Source organism: Gracilinanus agilis, chromosome 3 (assembly GCF_016433145.1).
Source record: "Gracilinanus agilis isolate LMUSP501 chromosome 3, AgileGrace, whole genome shotgun sequence".
NCBI lineage: Eukaryota > Metazoa > Chordata > Mammalia > Didelphimorphia > Didelphidae > Gracilinanus > Gracilinanus agilis.
Window position 1 is genome coordinate 129,035,122 of NC_058132.1, and position 22,514 is coordinate 129,057,635.

The window sequence follows — 22,514 nt, forward strand, 5'->3', positions numbered from 1 at the left end:
ATCTCATTTAATCCTCACAACAATCCTAGAAAGATAATGTTATTACCCCTATTTTACAGTTGAGAAAATGGAAGCAGGTGAAAATTAGGTGATACTGTGACATTCATATTGCAGCCTGGTCACTGCATGAGTCTGGATTTGAACTCATCTTCCTGATTCCAGGTCCAGTGCCTATCCACCTGCTTATAGAACTGATGGGAAGGGGGTTTGCCTCCCTTAGATTCTGAGTTTGTCTTTCTGTGATGAGAGATTCATTGGAATATCAGGCTGTTGTCTAATAGCTTCAAGTTTGGTTTTCCTCTGAGAGGAGTTCAAAGCATGGAGTGGTGCTGACACTGGAGAAACTTAGAAGCCTGGGGAAAGTTGTACTCATTGGAGAGGTAACAGAATTGTATATATAAACTATTATGAGTTCTTTTAATGTTTTCTGCATTTGTTTCTGAGTTCCTTTGAATTCTTTGCATTTTCTGTATTTTCTTAGAGGTGAAAAAGTCATGTTGTACCCAATAACTGTATTGTTATCTTTAGTGTTTATATGTGATCTGGGGTGGAATGGAGGGGTAAGCCTTTTTTCCACATCTGTAAGGCCCCAGATTTGAATTATACATAAGAAGTAGAATGAGATTCCAGAGTAAACTGCAGATAAGGGTATATAAAAAGCCAGAAATTTAGTGATTTTTTTATGGCACCCTCACTTTTCAAATAAATGTAGTAGTAATTAGTAGTAGTAGTAGTAATTAGTAGTAGTAGTAAGTAGTAGTAGTAGTAGTAGTAGTAGGCTAGATGGTACTACACTAGATAGAGAGCAGAGCCTGAAATTAGGAAGAATCAATTTTCTGAGCTCAAATCTAACCTCAAATACTTCCTAGCTGTGTGACCCTAGCTTACTTAACCCTGTTTGTCTTAGTTTCCTCATCTGTAAAGATGAAAAAGATACTGGAGGTAGGTTGTCAGGTCCTGAAGGATCTCCAGGATCTTCACCAAGAAAACCTCAAAATGAGACCACAAAGAATTGGGTACAACTGGAAAACAATAAAGTAGTGATGGTAACGGTGGTAATAATAGTTATGGTAGTCATAGTAATGTTCATGTCATAGTCGAAGTAATAAACAAAATAAATCAGACTTTGGATGGGCTCCATTTTTTTATTTATCATTTAAACTCCCAACTCTTTTGAACAAACCCACCTCAAGTTGTACAGGTGCCTTGCACATTTGCAGAGAACAAATAGAATTTATCTTCTAATAATTGCACACAAATATGTTGCTAATTATCACACATTAAGTTGAGCACAATGGACCATCAGGTCTTTTAGGATGCGTTGTGGCAATTTAATACTTTCTTTGATTTTTTTTTCTTCTTCTGTGACTGGCTCTTCTGATAGGGGGACTTTTATGTCTCTTTTAGAAGAAAAAGTCAGCATATATTACTTTCAAGTGACTCTGAAAAAAATTAAAAGCTGCTTTATCTAATATTATTTCTCAGTAACTAAAATTGTCCCTTTGAAATCTGCATGATCCTATGCCATAAAGATGACATTGCCATATTGTAAACACATATGTCTGGGTGTTTCATTCAATTGAGGCATTCATAAAAGGATAGAAGCAGCAACAGTGGATAAAAAGCATGTCTCTAGTTCATTTTTTTCTGTCTCTTGACTCCTTCATCCATGAATTGTACTTCATGTGGTGATAGAAGTCAGTTCTGCACAAGCTCACAAAACCCAAGATATGTACAATTAGGTACAACTCCTAGACCAGTTATGAATTTGTAGTTAATCAAAGATGGAGTTGTTCTGATTTAGCCTTAGCTAAAATGAAGAATCTTATGGCTCTCTATTTTTATAAGTCCTCTACATTTCCTATACTTACCTACATAAATGGTATGTCTATGCCATGAAAAATCTTGAATTGAACAAATGATCACTTTTGGGGGTTGTTCTTGTGACTGAATCAGTTCAACTATCCAGTCAAATAGTTGTGCTATATTACAAAAGTGCCTTTCAGATTTGTCATAGAAATCTTTAAATGGGCAGGAACTGGCCTAGGAGAAGACTATAAAAAATACATTAAGCAAGAAATGTCCATTTGGGTTGCCATGTTTACACACGTGATCTTGGCAATGAGGCACCTGATTGTAGTAAGTAGTGGCAGTCCTACATTTCTGCTGTGGGTACTAAATTTTATTTAAACAGAAAATTCTTAATCTCCAAGAGCCAGATATCATTTTTGGAGAGTTTAATTTCTTTCATGTATTAGGCCTGTGCTTATATGCATGCAGGCTCAGGGATAGGTCTTGGATTCTAGCTATACCTGATCTGACCATCACATCCTACTCTTACTATTATAACCTACATTTATAGAAATGTCAACTTTAGACCTCATCTTGTAATTCTAATTCCTAGTACAAGAGAGCATATGACAACGATAAAAAGGGAGGTAACATTCACTTAGAGCTTTGAATGAAAATATATAGCTTTTGCATTTCAGTCTCTAACACTTTCAACTTAATGTGAGTCAACATGTATCTGATGTCTTGTCATCTTCACAGAATTCTACATTAAGATGTAGAGTATGAAACCGAATACACGAGCACATTTCAATCAAGTTGATTGTTGCAAATTAGGATGGTATGATGCTTAGTCTAGTCTCCATGTGCTTAAATTCCACTGGTGGGAATCATAGGTATAAAACAAATTTTTTAGTTTTTTAACTTGTGCTGAAATTGATAATTATCAATACACAGAATGACAAAACTATGGAGTATTTGATCTGGGATGAAAAAACTCCAAAAGACTGAATATATTGAGAATCTGATGCATGGCTCACTGTTGTCTCTATCTTACTCTATGGGAATATTAATTTCTTCCCAATCCTGGTCAGATATAATTGTGATTCATTAAAATAAAATGAAGTATTTGGAGCCTTTCTTCAAAATGTTATGATTCTACCCGGGACATTCAAATTGAAATTGCTTAAAAAATTATTTGTTTCATGGGGAACGTTCTTTCATATATTAGGGGGGAAATGGAATAATTCTCAATAGCAAAAAAAGCATAATTTTCACCAGAAGTTTGGTTGACTCCATTGGCCTAATGGTTTCTCAGAAGAGATGAAGTCCAGAAGCACACAGTCCAATATCACATAGATGAAATGAATTGAATTTAGCATGTGAATGCCCAATGCCATGGAATTAATGGATCCCTCTACTAAGAGGCAGATGTAGGTCTACCAGGTAGTTGTGAAACTGTATCACTCCTAGATGCTTAAAGCTGTTTGTTTTAGCATTATGTTCAGAGATGAAAAGCGCTGCTAATTAAAAGGGAAATTGAGACTAAAGGATGAGGGGTAGTTTAAGAGCTCAAAAAGTCACCTCTTCCAGGTTAGCCTCATACAGTCACCTCCTCCAGGAGGCAACAAATAGCATGCAACTAAGCCCCTCCAGCACCAAATTGTTCTCTTGCATTTTTCTTCAGGAAGAAAGGTTGGAGAAAGTAGATCTCTGAGAGGAGATGCTACAGACTTCCAAGTTAGTGAATGAACTCCCAGCATCACTAGGGTACTCGGGGTAGGAGGAACTGGATGAGATGATGTTTTTAAGCCTCTGCAGAGCAATGATCAAGAGTAAGAGCAGAAATGCTAGAAGGCTGAGAAATATTGAAACATAAATGTAGACGTTGGACAAATGGCCAGAAGATGAATCCACAGAGGTGGAGAGAGAGGTGGGAAAGAGCTCCAGGAAAGTTCCATTCTCCACACTGCCCACAAGTCCAGATGAAGGATCAGGGTCTGACATCTTTGGGGGGTAAGAGACAGAAAGAATGTATTGAAACTCAAAGTTACAGTCAGACAGAGGTTAAAATGGACAGATGCTATAGTTTTTCATTTTTCCACGGAAATGTTGGCAGAAATAGCAGGCTGTTTTATCTAAGATGAAGGTCTTGCTTTCCAGACAAGCACAATTCAGGATCTGGTGTCCACTGGAACTGTAAAAGAAAACAGAAGGAATTAAGTACACTGTTCAGAAAATATCTGCGGCAAATCTGGACTTTTGGTATCTGCATATGTGTGTGTGTGTGTGTGTGTGTGTGTGTGTGTGATGTGAAACATGATTATTAAATCAAGTGGGAAAAAAACCAAAACTCTTCCCTGGGAGCAAGTATCATTTACCACATTATGAATAACGACATGACAATGAACTTTTATTATCTCTCCACAGTACACTAGGTGCTAGGTTTCTCCAAGTTGCTAAAGATAAAATTAAAATGCATTTCTTATGTGTTCCATCTGTTGCAGTTTCAACACATGTTCCAGTATGAGGCTCTGTGCACAGGCCTCCAAAGATTCAAATCAAGGTCTACCTCCTCCAGAAAATTCAAATTTCACCAATTCTGAAACCCATCAACCCACCCCCAGACCAACTCTCCCCTCTCTGCAAACTTCAAGAATAATACATTTGTAGTTTCTATTGGAATCATATTTGTCTATCTTGGTTCTCCTATTAGGTGGTAATCTCCTTGAAGACAATGTCTAATATCGCTATACTTTAATATGTACATGATTAAGATGTCCAATGTAGTACCTGTTGATTGATTTTAGAAAGAAGAAAGTGTAGATTCCCTTTGTCATATATTGGTTCTTCTAAACTCAAGATATCCACATCATTCAATTGCCCACCTTTTCCATGAATCAGTTTTCTAGTTGTCAATTTAAATGAAGCAAAATGAATACATCTTGTGTCTTTTCTTTGAGTGTATTCTCTATCTTTCACTTCCTTACCTTCCATACTTTAAAGGAAAAAAAATGGGTTGATATTGGTGTGTGGTGTGTGGTATGTGGTGGAAATAAGTGAACTCAATCTTTCTACAGGAACAGAGAGATGGTATATGCAATGTTTCTTCACTTTCTATCTTGATCTCCCCAAGGACAGAACAGGGATGTCATAGAGTTAAAGCTAGAAGAGACCTTAGAGGCCACTGAGTCCAACTTCATTTTACAGATGAGGCAAATGATTCTGGCAGGCATAAAGTGATTTGCCCAGTGTCACATAGAGAGTAAATTTCTGAGGTGAGATTTGAAGCGAGGTCTTTTTGGCCTTCAAGTTCAGTGCTCTATCCAGAATTCAGTGGGGCAGAGTTGGTAATTATCTGGGCTACTATTGGGATATGGTCTGGAAAGTTCTGACATTTCTTAAAAGAGGGTACAAGAAACTTTCTGCTTAGGGCAATTGTTCATTAAGGCCATCGGGGCCTAGAGGATTAGATTTAATGAGCAAAGAGATATCTCTAACGAGGATCAGTAGAGGACTCTCCTTTTCATGTTCACAGGAGACACCAATGAGCTGGAATAAATTCCAAGGAGAGGGAATACGAACATAGTGAGAAGATCTGAAACCATGTCAAAGGAGAATCAGCTGAGAGAACTGAGATGTTTGGTCTACAAAAAAGAAGGCAATCTAATGAGCCACCCAGAAATATGGACCTATTGGACATCTTCATAGCTAATAAGTTGAAGAATCAAGTATATCTCTGATACTTTGGAAATGAAGAAAATGTAGTTTGGAGTATGTTGAGGGAAAATAAAAAGAAGTAGAAATAAATTATAATAAATTAAAAACAGAGAAGGTAGAATACAGGAAAACAGTTTATTGATTCCTTCTTACCCAGAAGAATATGGTTACATTAGATAGAAACTTGGATAAAATGCTATAGAATACAAGAACAGAAATTAAATGAAGAGCTCACATGAGATGATGTAGAGGTTGGAGCAATGAATATGGTCTCTTAGATGTGATCATGAGCCAGTGTCACTAGAAGTTGACAATGTATACATGTGAGTCAGTAAGGGTTTTAGATAAAGGTGGGATATGATGACCACTTTCAAGTATTTGAAGGACTCTCATGTGGAAATGGAAATTGACTTGTTCGGTTTGACCTCAGAAAGCAGAACTAGGAGAAACTGGCAGCAGATGCCAGGATTGGGGGTAAATTTTAGGGTTGATGGGGGGAAAATCTTCCTGATAATTAGAATTGTCCAGAATTAGAAAAGGTTTCTTGGAAAGGTAATAACTTCCCTATGACTAGAGGAGGTCTTCAAGTGGAAGCCAGAGGACCAGTGACTGAGAAGGAAAATCCTGCTTAGCTATGGGTAGAGCTAGATAATAAGCACTGAATTCCTTTCCAAACTGGAGATTCTGTGATCCAGTGAGGGATACTCCCTAATGCAAAGATATTAGAGAATTATATCATTTCCAAATAATTATCTAAATCTCATCCCTCAGGACACAATGCTAGTGGCAAAACAGTTCCTATGGCACTGCTCATTTTCTATCTGTCCAGTATTTTACCTTTAAAACTTGCATTTCCTCTCTGTTCCCCTAATCTAATTAAATATATGATTCTTCAAGAGTCTGACATTCACTGGTTATGACCAGAGCACAGCTGCACTAATGATCCCCAGGAAGGAGCAGCCTCTGAGGGGGCTGTCCCTGTCAGGGCAGGCTAATGAGTCTTAGCAAGTTTCTCCAGGAAGGCCAGTGACAACATCTTGGTAGTACCTAAAATAATTTGCCTCCTACAGCTCATTATGCTTTGCCCGGTGACTTTAATTCCATTCGACTGCCACCAGCCCTTAACAGTCCTAAATAAAGGAAGAATTATGGTTGGATACTGAGTGTAACACTGACTTTTTAATTGTTTGACAAGAATGCTTTACATGAGTGTAGCAGCCCAGTTCTCAGTTTACCTCAAGTAAAACTGGGAGGAAACTTAGAAATCATTTTGTCGCCACTGCAGCCACCCAGAGACCACTGAACCTCCTCTTTGTCCGGCCACCACAGCCGCCATTCACTCTGGGCACAGAATAGTCAGTCGTGGATAAAAATGAGCTGGTACAGAAGGACAAATTGGCTGAGCAGGCTGAGAGAGAGGATGACGTGGCATCCTACATGAAGTCCGTAACTGAGCAAGGAGCTGAATTATCCAATGAGGAGAGGAATCTTCTCTCTGTTGCTTACAAAAATGTCGTAGGGGCCCGAAGGTCATCTTGGAGGGTTGTTTCAAGTATTGAGCAAAAGACGGAAGGTGCTGAGAAAAAAGAGCTGATGGACTGAGAACACAGAGAGAAAACTGAGAATGAACTAAGAGATATCTGCAATGATGTGCTGTCTCTATTGGAAAGTTCTTGATTCCCAATGCTTCACAAGCAGAAAGAAAAGTTTTGTAAGATTAAAAATGAATATCCAAATACTCCAAGTATTGTATTTAATAAGATTTATTAATAATAACTTAAAGTAAAAGAAAATAAAAAGCTTGAGTAAAAAGGGAGCTAACCCATCTGCGGTCATGAGAGAAGACCATGAGAGGGCGGGCTTACAGCGAACTTATAAACATTATGTAAGGATGCTACATGGACGAATGGAAAAAGATTCTGGGAGATGAAGTCCAAGGGTTCAAGATTTTCTAATTACACAGTTTTCTATTTGAAAATGAAAGGAGAGTGCTACTGTTACTTGGCTGAGGTTGCTGCTGGTGATGACAAGAAAGGTTTAGTGGATCCGTCACAACAAGCACATCAAGAAGCATTTTAAATCAGCAAAAAGGAGATGCAACCAGCGCCTCCTATATGTTGGGTCTGTCCTAGAACTTCTCTGTGTCCTATTATGAGATCCTGAACCCTCCAGAGAAAACCTACTCCCTTGCAAAGACAGCCTTCGATGAAGCCATTGCTGAACTTGATCTAGTAAATGAAGAATCACACAAAGACAGCGCACTAATAATGCAATTACTGAGAGAAGACATGGTGGACATCGGACACCCAAGGAGATGAAGCTGGAGCAGGAGAAGGAGGGGAGAATTAACCCACCTTCCAACTTTTGTCTGCCTCATTCTAAAATTGACACAGTACCAACTTTTGTCTGCCTCATTCTAAAATTGACACAGTAAGACCATTTGTCAACTGTGTTGTCCCATGAATAGTTTTTGTTTACAATTTAGGACAGGTTTATGTTACTTCTTTTGGGGATTTCTATATTTCCTGTGTGGTTTTTATGTTTACTCTTAGGGGAGTAGAGCCAGTTAACATTTGGGGAGTTATCTGTTTTCATCTGAGGTGACCAATATGGGGAGATGGGATTTTTATACATGTTTTACATGTTTGGCATAGTACTTTTGGTACACTGGGATTTCACAAGCTCAGAGTTAAAACAGCTTCTATGTCTAAGCAAAGAAAATTGCCTACATATTGGCCTGTCATGGTGGGGGGGGGAAAAGGGATAATTGGTTCCAGTCATAGAGGTAGTTATTGTGGGGTACTTTAGGGTTGGAACACTCATGGCTGTGGTAGAAACAGATGTCCCATAGATATTACATGCCATTCCATGTATATCTGTGGAATAAACAAATCTCAACGTGTATACCTTTATGATTGAGGTTGGGAAAGTATTCCTTAAGACAAAGTTCTAACCCAGTCAATTTACTCTGAAGAAGGGCGGAAAGGGTTCACATTCCATTATTTGTAAAGTTACCTGCTGACAATTCTGAGGGACTTATGAGAAAAAACTCACTGCATCCAGAGAAAGAACTGTGGGAGCAGAAATACAGAAGAAAAACAACTGCTTGATCACATGGGTTGATGGGGATATGATTGGGGATGCAGACTCTAAGTGATCACCCTAACACAAAAATTAAGAATATTGAAATAGGTCTTGATCAATGACACATGTAAAATCCAGTGGAACTGCTTGATGGCTATGGGAGGGGTGTGGAAGGAAGGAAGGGAAAGAACATGAATCATGTAAGCGTGGAAAAATACTCTAAATTAATTAATTAAATAAAATTTCAAATCACAAAGTAAATTAAAAAATAAAATAAAAATAAAGTTACCTGCTGTTTGCTTTCATTATTTTTGCTATACTCATTTTATTTGTATTTAAATGGTTTAGGCAACCTAAGAACAAATGTACAAGTAAAGAAGCAGTAAAAATGAATTGATTGATATTCATAAAGTCACTGTATATCAAGCACAGCAGTAAAACAAAAAAACCATGTATTTAACTTTTTTTAGGTTATTTGCTTTTGTGATTTTTTTTGATACTTGCCTAACATGCATGTGCCATAAAAATAGTTAACAGGAAAATAACTTAAAATGATGACATTTGTTTAATGTCTCATGAAATGTTCATGAACGATCCAAGCATAATTGTCAAGAACATGTGTATTAAGTTAACATAAGTGGAATAAAAGTTTTATAAATGGAAAAAAAGATCATTTTGCAAAAACCCCTCATTTTATGAATTTGAAAAATGGGGTCGTAGTAAGATGAAATTACATGTTCAAAGTCATAACATGTAGCAAGGTTCTAAATCCTTTCTAATGATCCCAAATCCATTATGCCATGTTCTTCATTAGTATCATGCATTATGGGATTTACATACTATAAGATTTAAGATCAGAAGATCTAGTTATAAGTCTTGGTTTTGTCACTCATTACCTGTGTGAATTTGGGCAAGTTATTTAACCTTTAAAAGCTTAATTTTTCTTATCTGCAAAGCAAGATTAGTCCAGCTTCTCTCATAAGGGTTTTTGTGCTGAAAGCAAATTAAAAATCTTAAAGAGGTACATAAATATCAATTTCTATTATTTGATACTCTATTATATATTAACTTATTCTATACTATACATTATTTATTAATGATGCTATATAGTAAACAGTATATACTCTACTACACATGTTTATTAGTCACTCAATTGTGTTCAACTCTTTGGGAACCCATATGGAGTTTTCTTGACAAAGATATTGGAATGATTTGCCAGTGGATTAAGGTAAACGGGGTTAAGTGACTTTCCTAGTGTGAGGCAGTGAGTGTCTAAGGTCAGATTTGAATTCAAATCTTCTTGACTCTAGGCCTAGCACTGTATCCACAGAGTAATTTAGCTACCATACTAAATATATTATTATATATTATAAACAGTACAAGCACACACATTTTATATGTGTATATACACATATATGTTATATATATTACTATATATTATTCTGTCATTTTTTCATCAGTGTCTGACTCTTTGGAACCCCATTGGGGTTTTCTTGGCAAAGATAATGGAATGGTCTACCATTTCCCTCTCCAGCTATTTTTATTGATGAAGAACTGGAAGCAAACAGGGTTAAATGACTTGCCCGAGGTCACATAACAAGAAAGAGTCTGGGGCAAGTCTTGAATTCAGGAAGATGAGTTTTTCTGATTCCAAGGCTAGCACCTAGCTAACTACAATGTAAATAAATAACAGAATTCATAAACTTTAAAATGCAATATCAGTTATTATTTTACTTAATCATCTCTGTCATTAACTGGTGGGGAAACTGAGGCACAAAGGAGGATTGCCATGTTACAAAGCAGCTGAATTGCAGAGAACAAAAGAGGCCTTATTATTTCTAGGTTCTAAGAAAACTGACCAAACCAGTGTTTTCTTCATAATAATAAAATCAAGAGAACTTTTTTGCTTAACCTTCAAAGGTTTCTGAGAATAGTACATTTTGAGTTAATGCCACTCATTGAAATAGTATATAGGAAACTCAGAGTACAGGATGATTTCTGTAAAATGTCTCTTCTACCAGATAACCTTAATATGATGATGCAGAATGAGCAAAGAAATATCGTGTCCTGGTTTTCCATTCTTCTCCTTAAATTACTTTAGAGAGAAAGGTTTGGGATTTAATATAATTTTAAAATCACTACTTAAATTTAAAATGACAACAACATCAACTCCATTTCAATACTCTAGTCTAGAAGAGAGGGGTCCATGTTTTGTGAAGCATACATTTAATTTGGTAGAATTCAAAAACATTTTTTTTCCATTTTTTGCTCAAGTTGAAAATTGTTTGTAGCTTCTTTTTATTGTTCAAATATTTTATTCTGCAGTGTATGGGCAATAGTGATGTGCCAGAAATGAATAAAAACCTAATTTTCCATGTTTATGTGTAGGATGGTATAGAGCATTGAGTATGAGGCAGTGGAGAGGTGAAATCTAATCAATTTCCAATTCCTCTGGGATAAAGGATTCTTCAGATTGATCCTTTCTGGATGGTTCCTTCCAAACAGACTGAATTTAAACCATAGATGAGACTTCATCTCAAATGCATACCCTCAACCTGTCTCTGGCCTGCTTCTCCAAATGCCTCTCCTCCCAGGTGACAGACACATAAAGGCTGTGGCAGCACGATTTCAGTGCTGTTTCCTAAGCAATCGTCAGAAACTCATTGTATGGGTGATTGGGAAGGAGACAGCTGCATCTCAACATAAAAATTGTAATCTGTGGAAATGATTCATTTCATGGTCAGCCAGCTTTATTTCCCCTCCCCCCCAGATTCAAACAAACCTAACTCAGGAGAACATTGGGACAAAGCAAAAAAGGTGTGGGGGAAATTAAGATCCTTTACTAAATAAATTTGATCTGGAGTGGCAACAGAGATATGCTGCCATAGAGAGGAAATACGTTATTCCTCAAGGCAAAGGGGCTTCTACCACTCCTAACCCTTCCTCCAACCAAGGGCCATTCAATGCCCCTCCAGCCTCAATGGACCCACACATAAGACAGCAAATTTTGTCCCTTTGGGAGTTATTAAGAGGAAAACACTGAATTCCATGGAGAAAAGTTGTATTCTCTTTAGGGACTGAACCATGGAGAAGGGTAGGGACATTATCAGCTCTTCTCCGGGTAAGAAGTTGTGACAAAATTGTGAAAGTCTGCTGACTAGGCTTTTTTGACCATCACCACTCAACCACACAGAGATGGGAAAACAACCAAAAAAAGACCAATTGCATTTTTTTTATGCCAGGCGTGTAGGCTGCCCTGAACATATCCCCCAAACCCTGACTATTAGCTTCAGGCTCCTTTATCTAGATTTGTGTGATATAAGCAGGATGTGTGCAATAGAGTAATTGGGAAAGATAATGATTTCCATGTCAAAGAACAGAAAGAGAAGATCTATATCAGGTAAAGCAGGAAACCAGCCAATATCTGATATCTCAGCTTGATTTTGCAAGCCTGTAGCTGGATGTCTATGAGACAGTAGATATTCTCTTATCACCAACTGAACAGAGAAGGACTGAATGGCTGTGCCTACTATTGCAAAGTGATTGGGTCAAGAAATACACCAGTCTGATTTTATGCAGTATCCACCAAGGCCAAGTGAAGGAATCAGATTGTGTTAACTGTAGGCAGCAGGGAATTGTCTTACACCATGGGTGAATCTACTTCATTCTCTTCTATTTTTGTTTATTTAGCATGCCCTCTGGGATACTCTCCCAGTTCCAAGCTCCCACTCCTATTCCCATTAGCAATTTGGGGACTACAGAGAACAGCTCACTATATCTCTTCTCAGGGCTCTAGGAGTAACCCTAAGGGGTCTGGGTTTCTAGAACTGTTGCTCACAAACCGTTACTTTTATGCTTCCTTCTAATAATAAGCCAGTGAGAGAGTAAGAACAAATTGAGATACTCTATCCCAGAAATGCACAAGTGCTTTCAGCAAGAGTGGGCTGAAATTAGAATACAAAGGTAGTGAGGTACGTGTGTAGGATTATACGTGTGGCAAAGGGGTAAGTCCAAATCTACTGTCCTATTTAGACTGAAATTCCTTTCCTGAGCTCTGGCCAGAATTCTTCTTGGGTATAAGAGGTCCTGTTCCTTGAACCTGCTTTCTCCCTTGGATAGAGCCATCTTTCTGTCTTCCATGTCAGTACTGTTTACATTAAAAATGTTGTCTGTGCCCTTACCTTTCTAAGCATTTCCTTTCTGAGGGATCAAATGGCTACCAATTAGTTTTACTTTGATATTAATATTTTTCTCTCATTATACTGGCAAGAGAAAATGCCTGTGGCCCAATAATTCAATAGCCTATTCAATTCCATTCATGAAATATGGGTAAAGAACCTACTGTATTTAAGGTACCTTGCTAAGCTTGGGGGCGAAAGACAAAAAAGGAAAAAGAAAAAAAAGCTGGCTTCTAAGAAATTAACTTTCTATAAGACCGGAAAGAGGATAATATAAACCATCTGCACTCTTTTCCCTTAGTAGTAATAAATTTTTAGGATCCATTCACATACTCTAATGCTATCTCTATATTGCATATATTCCCAGCATAGCTGAATGGAGTAAGGGGTACCATAAGCAGCCCTGAAACAGAATGAAGCTCAATGATCCATATGGAAATTGACTCTGACCCTGGCCAGGACACTTTTGTATGGTATTCTAAAAGACAGACTCAATATATACATATTATCCTTAAATTATCACAGTAAACCTCTTGGTTTGTGAACCTTATTACTGCCTATTGTTATTTTCCCTTCAGTAGGGACTTGAAAGCTTTTTTATTTTTTCAAAAGGAAACTTGGATGGATAGTTTGGAGAAATCATTTAATGAAAGAGTCTTTCCCAATAGATCTTCATAAAATGTCCCTTATACTCAAGTCTTATTGCTTCATTCTCCAAATGAGTGTTTCCAGGAATATAAGTAAAGGTGTACTGAAGTTGAGAGATTAGGTTGTATGTATTTCAACATGACATTAATAAAATGCTTTCTCCAGAAGAACAAGTGACATGCTGAAGATGTGGCAATTTGGTATTTTAGTTCATATATTACAGTGATGGCAAACCTTTTAAAACCAGAGTGCCCAAACTGCAACCCTCATGCTTCATATGAGCCACCCCCTACTCCAGACAGGGGAAGGGAGGAAGCACTCCCATTGGGCTATTGGGCAGAGAGGTAGGTACTCAGAGAAATTTTTTTCTCACCCAGCTTGGAGAGGGGGAAGGGAGCAGCCCTCTCTCTGGCATGCTCCAGCACACATGCAATTGGTTCACCAACAAAGATATATCAGATTTCTCGTTTTGCAGAATTCAAAAAAGCAAATACTTCAAGCTTAGTTGCTTACGGGGTCCAGAAACCTTGTGCAATGTACATGAGCATTCCTGAGTTTGGAGCAAAAATGTAAAGAAATAAAATTGTATTTGTCTTCTAGGAAGTACATCTATCATTTGTTTTCTGATGCCACCCAAAATCTTTTGTGGGCTTACTTAGATTTTTTGTTGATAAATAGGCTCTGAAGGAACATGAGCTAAAGGTGTCATCATGCTGATAACTCATTCCATCACTCCTTTTCTAAACATTCAACTTTACGCAACTCAGTAACATTAATTTAGCATTCCTTCCATGGACAGGGCTGGGCTAAATGCTGCAATACAGATGCTTTAGTTACAACCCTGACCCTAAGAGAGCTTGCAATCTGATGGGCAAATAACATGAATACACAAAAATCCATGATGTAAGGAATTATGGACAGCTAGGAAGACCACAGGAAGTCAGGAAGAATCTGGAGTTAATATCTCACTTCAAATGTTTGTTAACTGTGAGACCAGAAGCAAATCCTCTTTGTCTCATATTTCTCTTCTCTTAAATGGGCATAATAATGCTGACTTCTCAGGGTTGTTGTGAGGATCAAATGAGATACAAAATATCTTGAAACCTTAAAGTACCACATAAGGTACTTTATTAATTATTATTAAGAATACTAAGTATGCTTATTAAGTATTGTTATTATTAAGTATACCAAGAAATCTCAAATGATGTGAATGTTCATAAGAATAAGAGATCACTTCCATCTGAAGAGAAAGGAGAATCCACATGCAGGAAGTAACCTGAGCAAAGGCACAGAGACATGAGAATATTCCAGGAATATTTGGAATATAAAACAGTAAATAGTGGAGTTTGGCCAGAATATGTTTCTTCACAGAAGAAAAACAACTGCTTGATCACATGGTTCGATGGGGATATGATTAGATGATCATCCTAATGCAAATATTAATAATAAGGAAATAGGTCTTGAGCAATGATACACGTAAAACCCAGTGGAATTGCTTGTTCACTATGGGAGTGGGGTGGGAGGAGGGGAGAGGAAAGAACATGAATTATGTAACCATGGCAAAATATTCTAAATAAATAAATAAATTTTAGATATTGAAAAAAGAATATATGTTTCTTTTAAAAACCATCCATGGTTTTTCCTCCCCAGAAACTTAGCTCATGTGCTTGAAGGACTTCCCTAAAGCATAGGGTAGGTGGACCAAAATGGGAGCTAATCTGGTATGATAGGTTGATGCCCTTCGATTACTAAATTAATGAGTCTGGAGTTAACTCAGTGGCATTAAAAGCCTTTGAAGGTCTTCAGTGGAAGAGTTGTATGATTAGAACTGGGTTTTTAGGATGCTTAATCTAGCAGCAATGTGGATGACTGACCAAAGGGATGAGAGAATGGAGAAGAAACAACTAGCTAGTCCCAGTGAGAACTATTGCAGACCTGAACTAGGGGATGGCATTGGGAATGGAAATGAGTGGTCAGAAGTAATAGACATTTCCAAAGTAGAAAATATAGGACTTAGCAACAAACTAAGTCACTCAGTGAGGGATAAAGAAGAGTCTCCATTGAATCTAAGGTTTCTAGTCAACTGTGTAAGTAGGAGAATAAAAAATATTTTGAAAAGATAATCACAGAATTTTAGAGAATGATCAACAAGGTCAACCCATATCTATCTTGTCTATAATTCACCAGGAAGTGGATAGCCATTACCTCCCAAGGCAGCCCACTCTGCTTTTAAAGAGAGTTACGGACTTTTTCCTCACACCAAGAAACTGGCCTCTTTGTTCTTGGCCCTACCCTTTGAGGTCAAAGAGAACAAATATAACCCCTCTCCCACAGGGGAAAGTTATTAATGATAGCAGCTATCATATCCCCTCTAAGTCTTCTCATGTCCAGTCCAGGCATTCCTAGTTCCTTCTACTGGTTCTCTTATGACATTTATTCATTGGTAATAAAGTGCCCTGATTTCTCTTCTCTGGTCACATATCAATGTTCTTCCTAAGATGTGGAGCCCAGAAGTAAATACAAAATGCATGATGTGTTCTGACCAGGTCAAAGTACAGTGAGACCTTACCTTCCTTATTTCTGGATGCTATGTTTTTCTTATTCATTTTTTCCCAGCATCAAGGACTTGCCAAAGTCTTTCGGAATCCTGACTTTCTCATCCATCTATTAGCTCTCCTTTTCTTGCTTTGTGTCATTTGTAAATTTATAAAGAATGAATGCTATTTATACCTTCTCCCATGTAATTGATAAAAATATTAAATAACATAGGGTCAATCACAAATCCCTAAGATATTCCATTGAACACTTCTTTCAACCAAGTAGTTGCTGATCCATTTAGTGACTACTTTGGATCTGGCTGTCTCCTAGTCCATATCTGTTCAACCTCATCAGCAAAAATAACATGAGAAGCTTTATTGAATGCTTTGCTAAAAATCAAGAGAAACCTAATGCATTCCTCTGATCTATCATTCTAACAACAGTGCTTAAAAAGATTCAAGGTTAGCTTGCTGTGATCTGAGCTTGAGGAAATCACCAGGTCTCTATGATCACTGCTGCCTTTTTTAGAAGTTTGTTACCCATTTCTTCCAAGAATTCCATAAGAAATTGCTATTAAGCAATCTGATTTATAATTTGCAGAATCCATTCTCCTCCTTTTAGGAAAGTGGGACATTTACCATTCCCCAGTCTTGTAATAACTCCTCCCCCTTCACAATATTTCAAAGATCACTGATATTGGCTCGGCAATCACATCTATCAGGTTGTATGAATATTCCAGCATATTCTTCACTTGAGCCAATAGATGAACTCATTGTTATCATCTCAAGTATCAACTTCTCATTAGTCATTTTTGTTCTGTCCTTTCTAGTTCAAAGGTCCCAACTAACTCAATGTAAACAAAAAGAAAATTAAGCAACTCTGTCTTCTCTCTGTCATTTTTCCATCTGAACATTAGTCCGATCAGTTTTTTTAATCCTCATTTTCCCAATAGGCTAAAACCAAATGAAAACAACAAAAAATTCTCACTCCTTTTGTTGTCTTTAGCTCTTGTCACATTTAGCTTATTCTGGGATTGGGTAATACTACTATTCTCATAGAACAGTTACAGGATTTTGTCTTCATCCTCTTATCACCTGCCCTTGTTTCCATCTTTTTTATGTTTAAAAAAAAAAACAACCGAAGTTGGTGTTTTCGCTGCATTTCCATATCTGTTTCCTTAAGTCTTAGGAAATGACACTCTTTTCCGTCCTCCCTGAAATAGTTTCCTCTGAGTTCATTGAGAATTCCATTCTTGAAGACTTCTCATCTCCCCTCTCCTATCTTTCATTATAGAATTTTAGTACAAGAAATCCTTCCTACCTTTTATATGAACCTTTGAAATCTTCCCTTTCAAAATTTAGCACTTATGCCTTACTATTTCCTGCTTTTCCCTCCTCTTTCACAAACTCTAAGAGGCAATTATCTCACAAGATTCCCATCATTTCCATATCAGCAATTGGTTACTCTCTATTAGTGGGAATCAGGTGCTAAACAGAATTTCCCTTCATTGCTTCCCCCACTTTTTGAAAGATTAAATTATCAATAAAGCAAGTTATAAAATTGTTAGCATCTTTGCTTTGGGAAGAAACAAGAGCTCATAAAAAAAAAAAAGAGGAGCTCCTGTAGGTGTCTGGATAAATGAAGTCTTTTGTCATGATCATTATTATACAATAACTCTGTACCAGCCTTCTGATACAAAATTACCACATATATGTACTAATTTATATTTATTTTTTAAAACCCTTATCTTCTGCCTAAGAATTAATAACAAATATTGGTTTCAATGCAGAAGTGTAGTAAGGCCTAGGTAACTGGTGTTAAGTGACTTGCTCAGGGTCATATAGCTAGGAAGTATTTGATGCCAAATTTGAACTCAGGATTCCTGTCTCCAAGATTAGCTTTCTATCCACCCAGCTACCTAGCTGCCCCTGTATTTACTAATTTATGTACATGTTGTATATTAATACCCCCTCCAAATAGAATGTAATTTTCTTGAGGTTATTTTTGTCTTTTATACTTTCCAAACCTATTAAAGCACATGGCATATAAGAAGTACTTAATAAATGCTTTTTGATTGATTGTAATCTGTTTTTTGAACTTTTATCTAATCAGGTGGTCTTTTGTACACTCTATTGTCATCAACATTTCTGCTTCTGCCACTTCTGGCCTTTACTCAAGCTTTCTCAACCAATGATTCTTCCTACCCTGGTTCCTGAATTTTCTCTACATGAGTATATCTTCTCCTTATATAATATTACAACCTATCCCTTTTATTGTGCAATTTAAAACAAAATAAGGCATGTCCTTCTAGAGCTAGGACTCATTCTACCAAGTCATCTTCAAAGTCAAATTTGCCTCCTTTCACTTAGGATTTTTAGGTTACTTGCTTGAATTTCTATTGCTATATTTTTTCTTGAAATTGTTTCCTGTAAACTCTTGGGTGTTCAATTGCTGACCTTCTTCACTGGGAATTTCAAAATTAATATCCAATATTCTAAGTATTATATTTAATAAGATTTATTAATAATAACTAACATAAAAAAGTTAGAGCAAAAAGCCACCTTCCTCAGCCCCTCAGAGAGAGGGGAGGCATGGTTACATCCAACTATATACAAATATACAAGCACGCAAGGTGAGGATGAAGGAGGAAAGGGACTCTGGGAGATGAAAGGAATTCTGGGGAACATAGCTCAAAAGGTATAAAATTTTCACTTATACAACTGCATGTCCCATGGCTACATTCTGTGGTAGCCAGCTTGGTGGATATACAAAGATAGCTTTCTTTCTCCACTACCTTTTCATTAAAAAAATCCTTCTTGATTCAATTTCCAAGACAGTTGAATTTTGGACATACTGATTTGGAGATGCCAGTGGGACATCTAAGTTAAGCAGTTTAGGCTATGATTGGAAATGAGGTCCTAGAGACTCTAATTTTAGATATGTCTTCAGCAAAAGATGACATTTGAAGCAATGGAAATGGATGAGATCATTATAGAGTATATAAGAGAAAAGAAGCAAAGATGGAGCCTTTAAGAAATGCTTACATTTAAGGGCAGAGAAAGAAAGAGAACCCAGAAAAGAGATAGATTAGTAGCATAAAAGGAACTGTGAAAATACAGTGTAACTTGGAAACCAAGGAAAACCTCAATGTTAAGGAAGAATCACTGTGAAAGGCTACAATGAGGCTAAAGAGGACACTGAATATGGAGAAACACCTCCTGGATTAGGTGATAAGGAGGTCAACAATAAAAGAACATATGGCTTATGGGGTTATAATAATTATTATTATCATAGTATCTTACATTTATATAGTGTTTGCAAAACTCTTTACAAATATTTCATTTTATTCTTACAACAACTCTAGGAGATAGTTGCTATTATTATCCTCATTTTATAGATGAGGAAATTAAGGCAGGCAGTTCAAATGACTTGTCCAGAATCACCTTGTTGTTGTTCAGTTATTTGTCAGTTGTATTTGACTCTTTGTGGCCCCATTTAGAGTTCTCTTGGCAGAAATACTAGAATGGTTTGCTATTTCTTTCTCCAGCTCATTTTAAAGATGAGGAAACTGAGGCAAACAGGGTTAAGAGACTTGTCCAGCATGACTGGGGATGTAGACTCGAAACTACCACACCAATGCAATTATCAACAATTTGGAAATAGGTCTTGATCAATGACATATTTTAAAACCAGTAGAAATGCGCATCAGCCATTGGGGGGACAGGTTGGGGAGTGAAGGGGAAAGTAAGAGCATGAATTATGTAACCATGTTAACTTTTCTAAAAAATAAATATTAATAAATGTTTTAAAAAAAATAAAAAACAACCTAAAAAAATTAAAAAAAAAAAAAGCCAAGTAAGTCTACCGGCATGGACAAGATATAAGAGCCAGGACAAATGGGAACTGGGTTTCTTCACGGTTTTTTGGCTTTTGAAAGGAGCTTTCTTGCTGGTGAGTGGTCCCAGCACCTATCTATATAAGCCATATCTGACATATCTGACAACAGGTGCAGCAGGAGGCTGGCACAGAATTTGGCCAGTGGGGAGACCATGATGGTCTGGGAATCCAAGAACTAAGACTTGCACACACATCCAGAGACTTTGGGTGGTAAGGCTGATAGTAACCTTATTTCTCTCTTTTTCTTTACTAATAAATATTTAAAATTTTAGCAAAAAAAAAAGAGACTTGTCCAGGTCACCCAGCTATTAAGTGTCTAAGGTTGAATTTGTACTCTGGTCTTTTTGACTCCAAATATAGAATTCTAGCCACTGTGCTATCCTGCTGCCCAAATTTCTCAAAATAAACCTAAAAGTATTGTAAATCTATTATTTGTTTACTTATTTCATGCACTATACTTTTCCAGCAATGGTAGTATTGTCCATACCCACTTATATCTATCAGTTTAGTTAACATCCATTTTCCTTGGACTGTAAACTTTCAGATTTCAGCATGATGCAAAAGGAGATCTGGGCCTGCCAATTTTCCTTCATTATGGTTTGTTTGATAATTTCAGAGGAATAATGCTGAATAAAAATTTCAACATTCAACTAGCTTCACCTCCCAGAAGCCCTCCAGGAGAACTGCCTCATCAGCTGGAATGATGTCTTCCACAGTTCCTGAAGTTGGATTAAACGAGTATGAAAGTGGGAAAACCCTAAAAAAGGCTCATTTACTGGAATTAAAAAAAAAACAAACAACTCGAGTGTCAATAACAGCACACTTTCCAGAATATAAGGCTGCTATCCTGGAAATCAAGTTAAACACTCTTAAACTTTCCAGAATGATCATGGGATAACAGATTTGGAGCCAGATGGATCTCTTGAGGTCATGTAGAGCAGAGTGGTCTGACACTGCAGCTGGAGTAAAGTGTATTTGGGAAATATTTAACCAGACACATAAAGTACAATAGAACATAGAAAATGTTAATATGTGGTTTTCTAAGTCAATATGCCGCGATTTCTATTTGAATTTGATACCATTGATCTGGGGCAGTGAGGTGGTACAGTGAAGAGGGTGCTGGGATTGGAGTCGGGAAAACTTCTCTTCTTGTGTTCATATCTGGCTTCTAACATTTACTAGCTGGGTAACCCTGGGCAAGTAAATTAACCCTGGTTGCCTCAGTTTCCTCAACTATCAAATGAGCTGGAGAAGGAAATGGCAAGCCATTCCAGTATCTTTGTCAAGAAAACCCCATATAGGAACATGAAGAATTTAATGTGAATTCAATTTTTTAATATTTTAAATTAAATTAAAAATATGTAGTATTTTTAATAACTGAACAATAACCCCTGATATTGTCCAGTCTGTTCATGTCAGATGAGTAGACATTAAATAGCTTGCCCACTGTAAGACAGTTACTATGTAGTAAAGCCTGGGTTTGAATCTAGGTCTTCTCCAAATCTAGTCTGTTTTTCATTGTATAAAGGTACTTCTAAAGTATAATAAATGATGTACAAAGTGATGAACAATAGGGGAAAGTACTACAATGGATAAAATGTTAGATTTGTAATCTTGAAGGAAGGCTTGAGTTTGAATTCTGCTTCAGTAGGTGTGTGACACTGGGTAAGTTATTTAACTCCTTTGGCATTTAGCTTCAGTTTTCTCATCTATAAAATGAGTGGGAGGAGGAGATGTGGCCTTGATGACTTCTGAGGTCCCTTCTACCTCTGAATATCCATGATCCTATGACCCTATGTCATTGCAAAACTTTCATTCATTAAACAAGGATTAAACAACATTCAGCATAGCTGGTCTCATATGTACTATATTAAATTTTAATTTTTAAAAATTAATAGCACTCCTAATTAAATTATTTTCAAAATCAAAATTAATGTATCAATAAGTAAGATATGAAATTAACATATTTTTACAACACTGTATTTCCTAGACATTCTGAATAAGGCGATGATAATACCAATATGAGTAGGATATTTGGAGATGTAAGATTCCAGAGAAGCTGGGAACCCGACAGTTTTTCATACAATCTCATGAAAACCAATAGTAATGCTAGTCACTTGTTAAAACATGAGCACAACACCTGCCGAGAAGATCAAAGTATCACTTTCATTTTTGGTACAACCATAAAGCTCTCTGTCTACATCACTAGTCTGGGGAAAAAAGTTATGGGGAATATTAGAAATTTGGACCAAATTTGAGCAATTAAAATCCTACTACTTAAAGAGTTTTAAAATCTGATGTGAATTTCAGCAGCTCAAATTCAGATTTTAGATAAACAATCTTTTACTGGTTTTTTAAATGGCTTCCCTTGGTTAAAAAATCAACAGGATCGAAAGGTAGATAGAAATGACAGCCAGTGTGTGTGCGTGTGCGTGTGTGTGTGTGCATGCGCGCGTGTATGCACATGCATGCACAGTATAGGACTAGATGACTTTTAAAGTCTCTTCCATATCTAAATCTATAATCCTGTGGTACATAGAATCTATTTCTCAAAAATACTACTGAGGCAGTATTTCCAGGATGTGGTTTTATCATTTTGGAAAGATCAAGGAATGCTTTTTGCTTCAATTCAGGGTGAGACTACATGGTCTGGCTAATATG

The 22,514-nt window shown here is 36.9% G+C and overlaps 1 protein-coding gene and 1 pseudogene across 1 annotated transcript; one reads left to right on the top strand and one right to left on the bottom strand.

Moving 5' to 3' along the window:
* Positions 1-3,471: 3,471 nt before the first annotated feature.
* On the bottom strand, positions 3,472-3,795 carry SERTM1 (serine rich and transmembrane domain containing 1). The gene has a single exon (XM_044666592.1). The coding sequence runs from the start codon at positions 3,793-3,795 to the stop codon at positions 3,472-3,474; it is 324 nt and encodes a 107-aa protein (XP_044522527.1).
* Positions 3,796-5,868: 2,073 nt separating this feature from the next.
* On the top strand, positions 5,869-7,857 carry LOC123241258 (annotated as a pseudogene).
* The last annotated feature ends 14,657 nt before the right edge of the window (positions 7,858-22,514 follow it).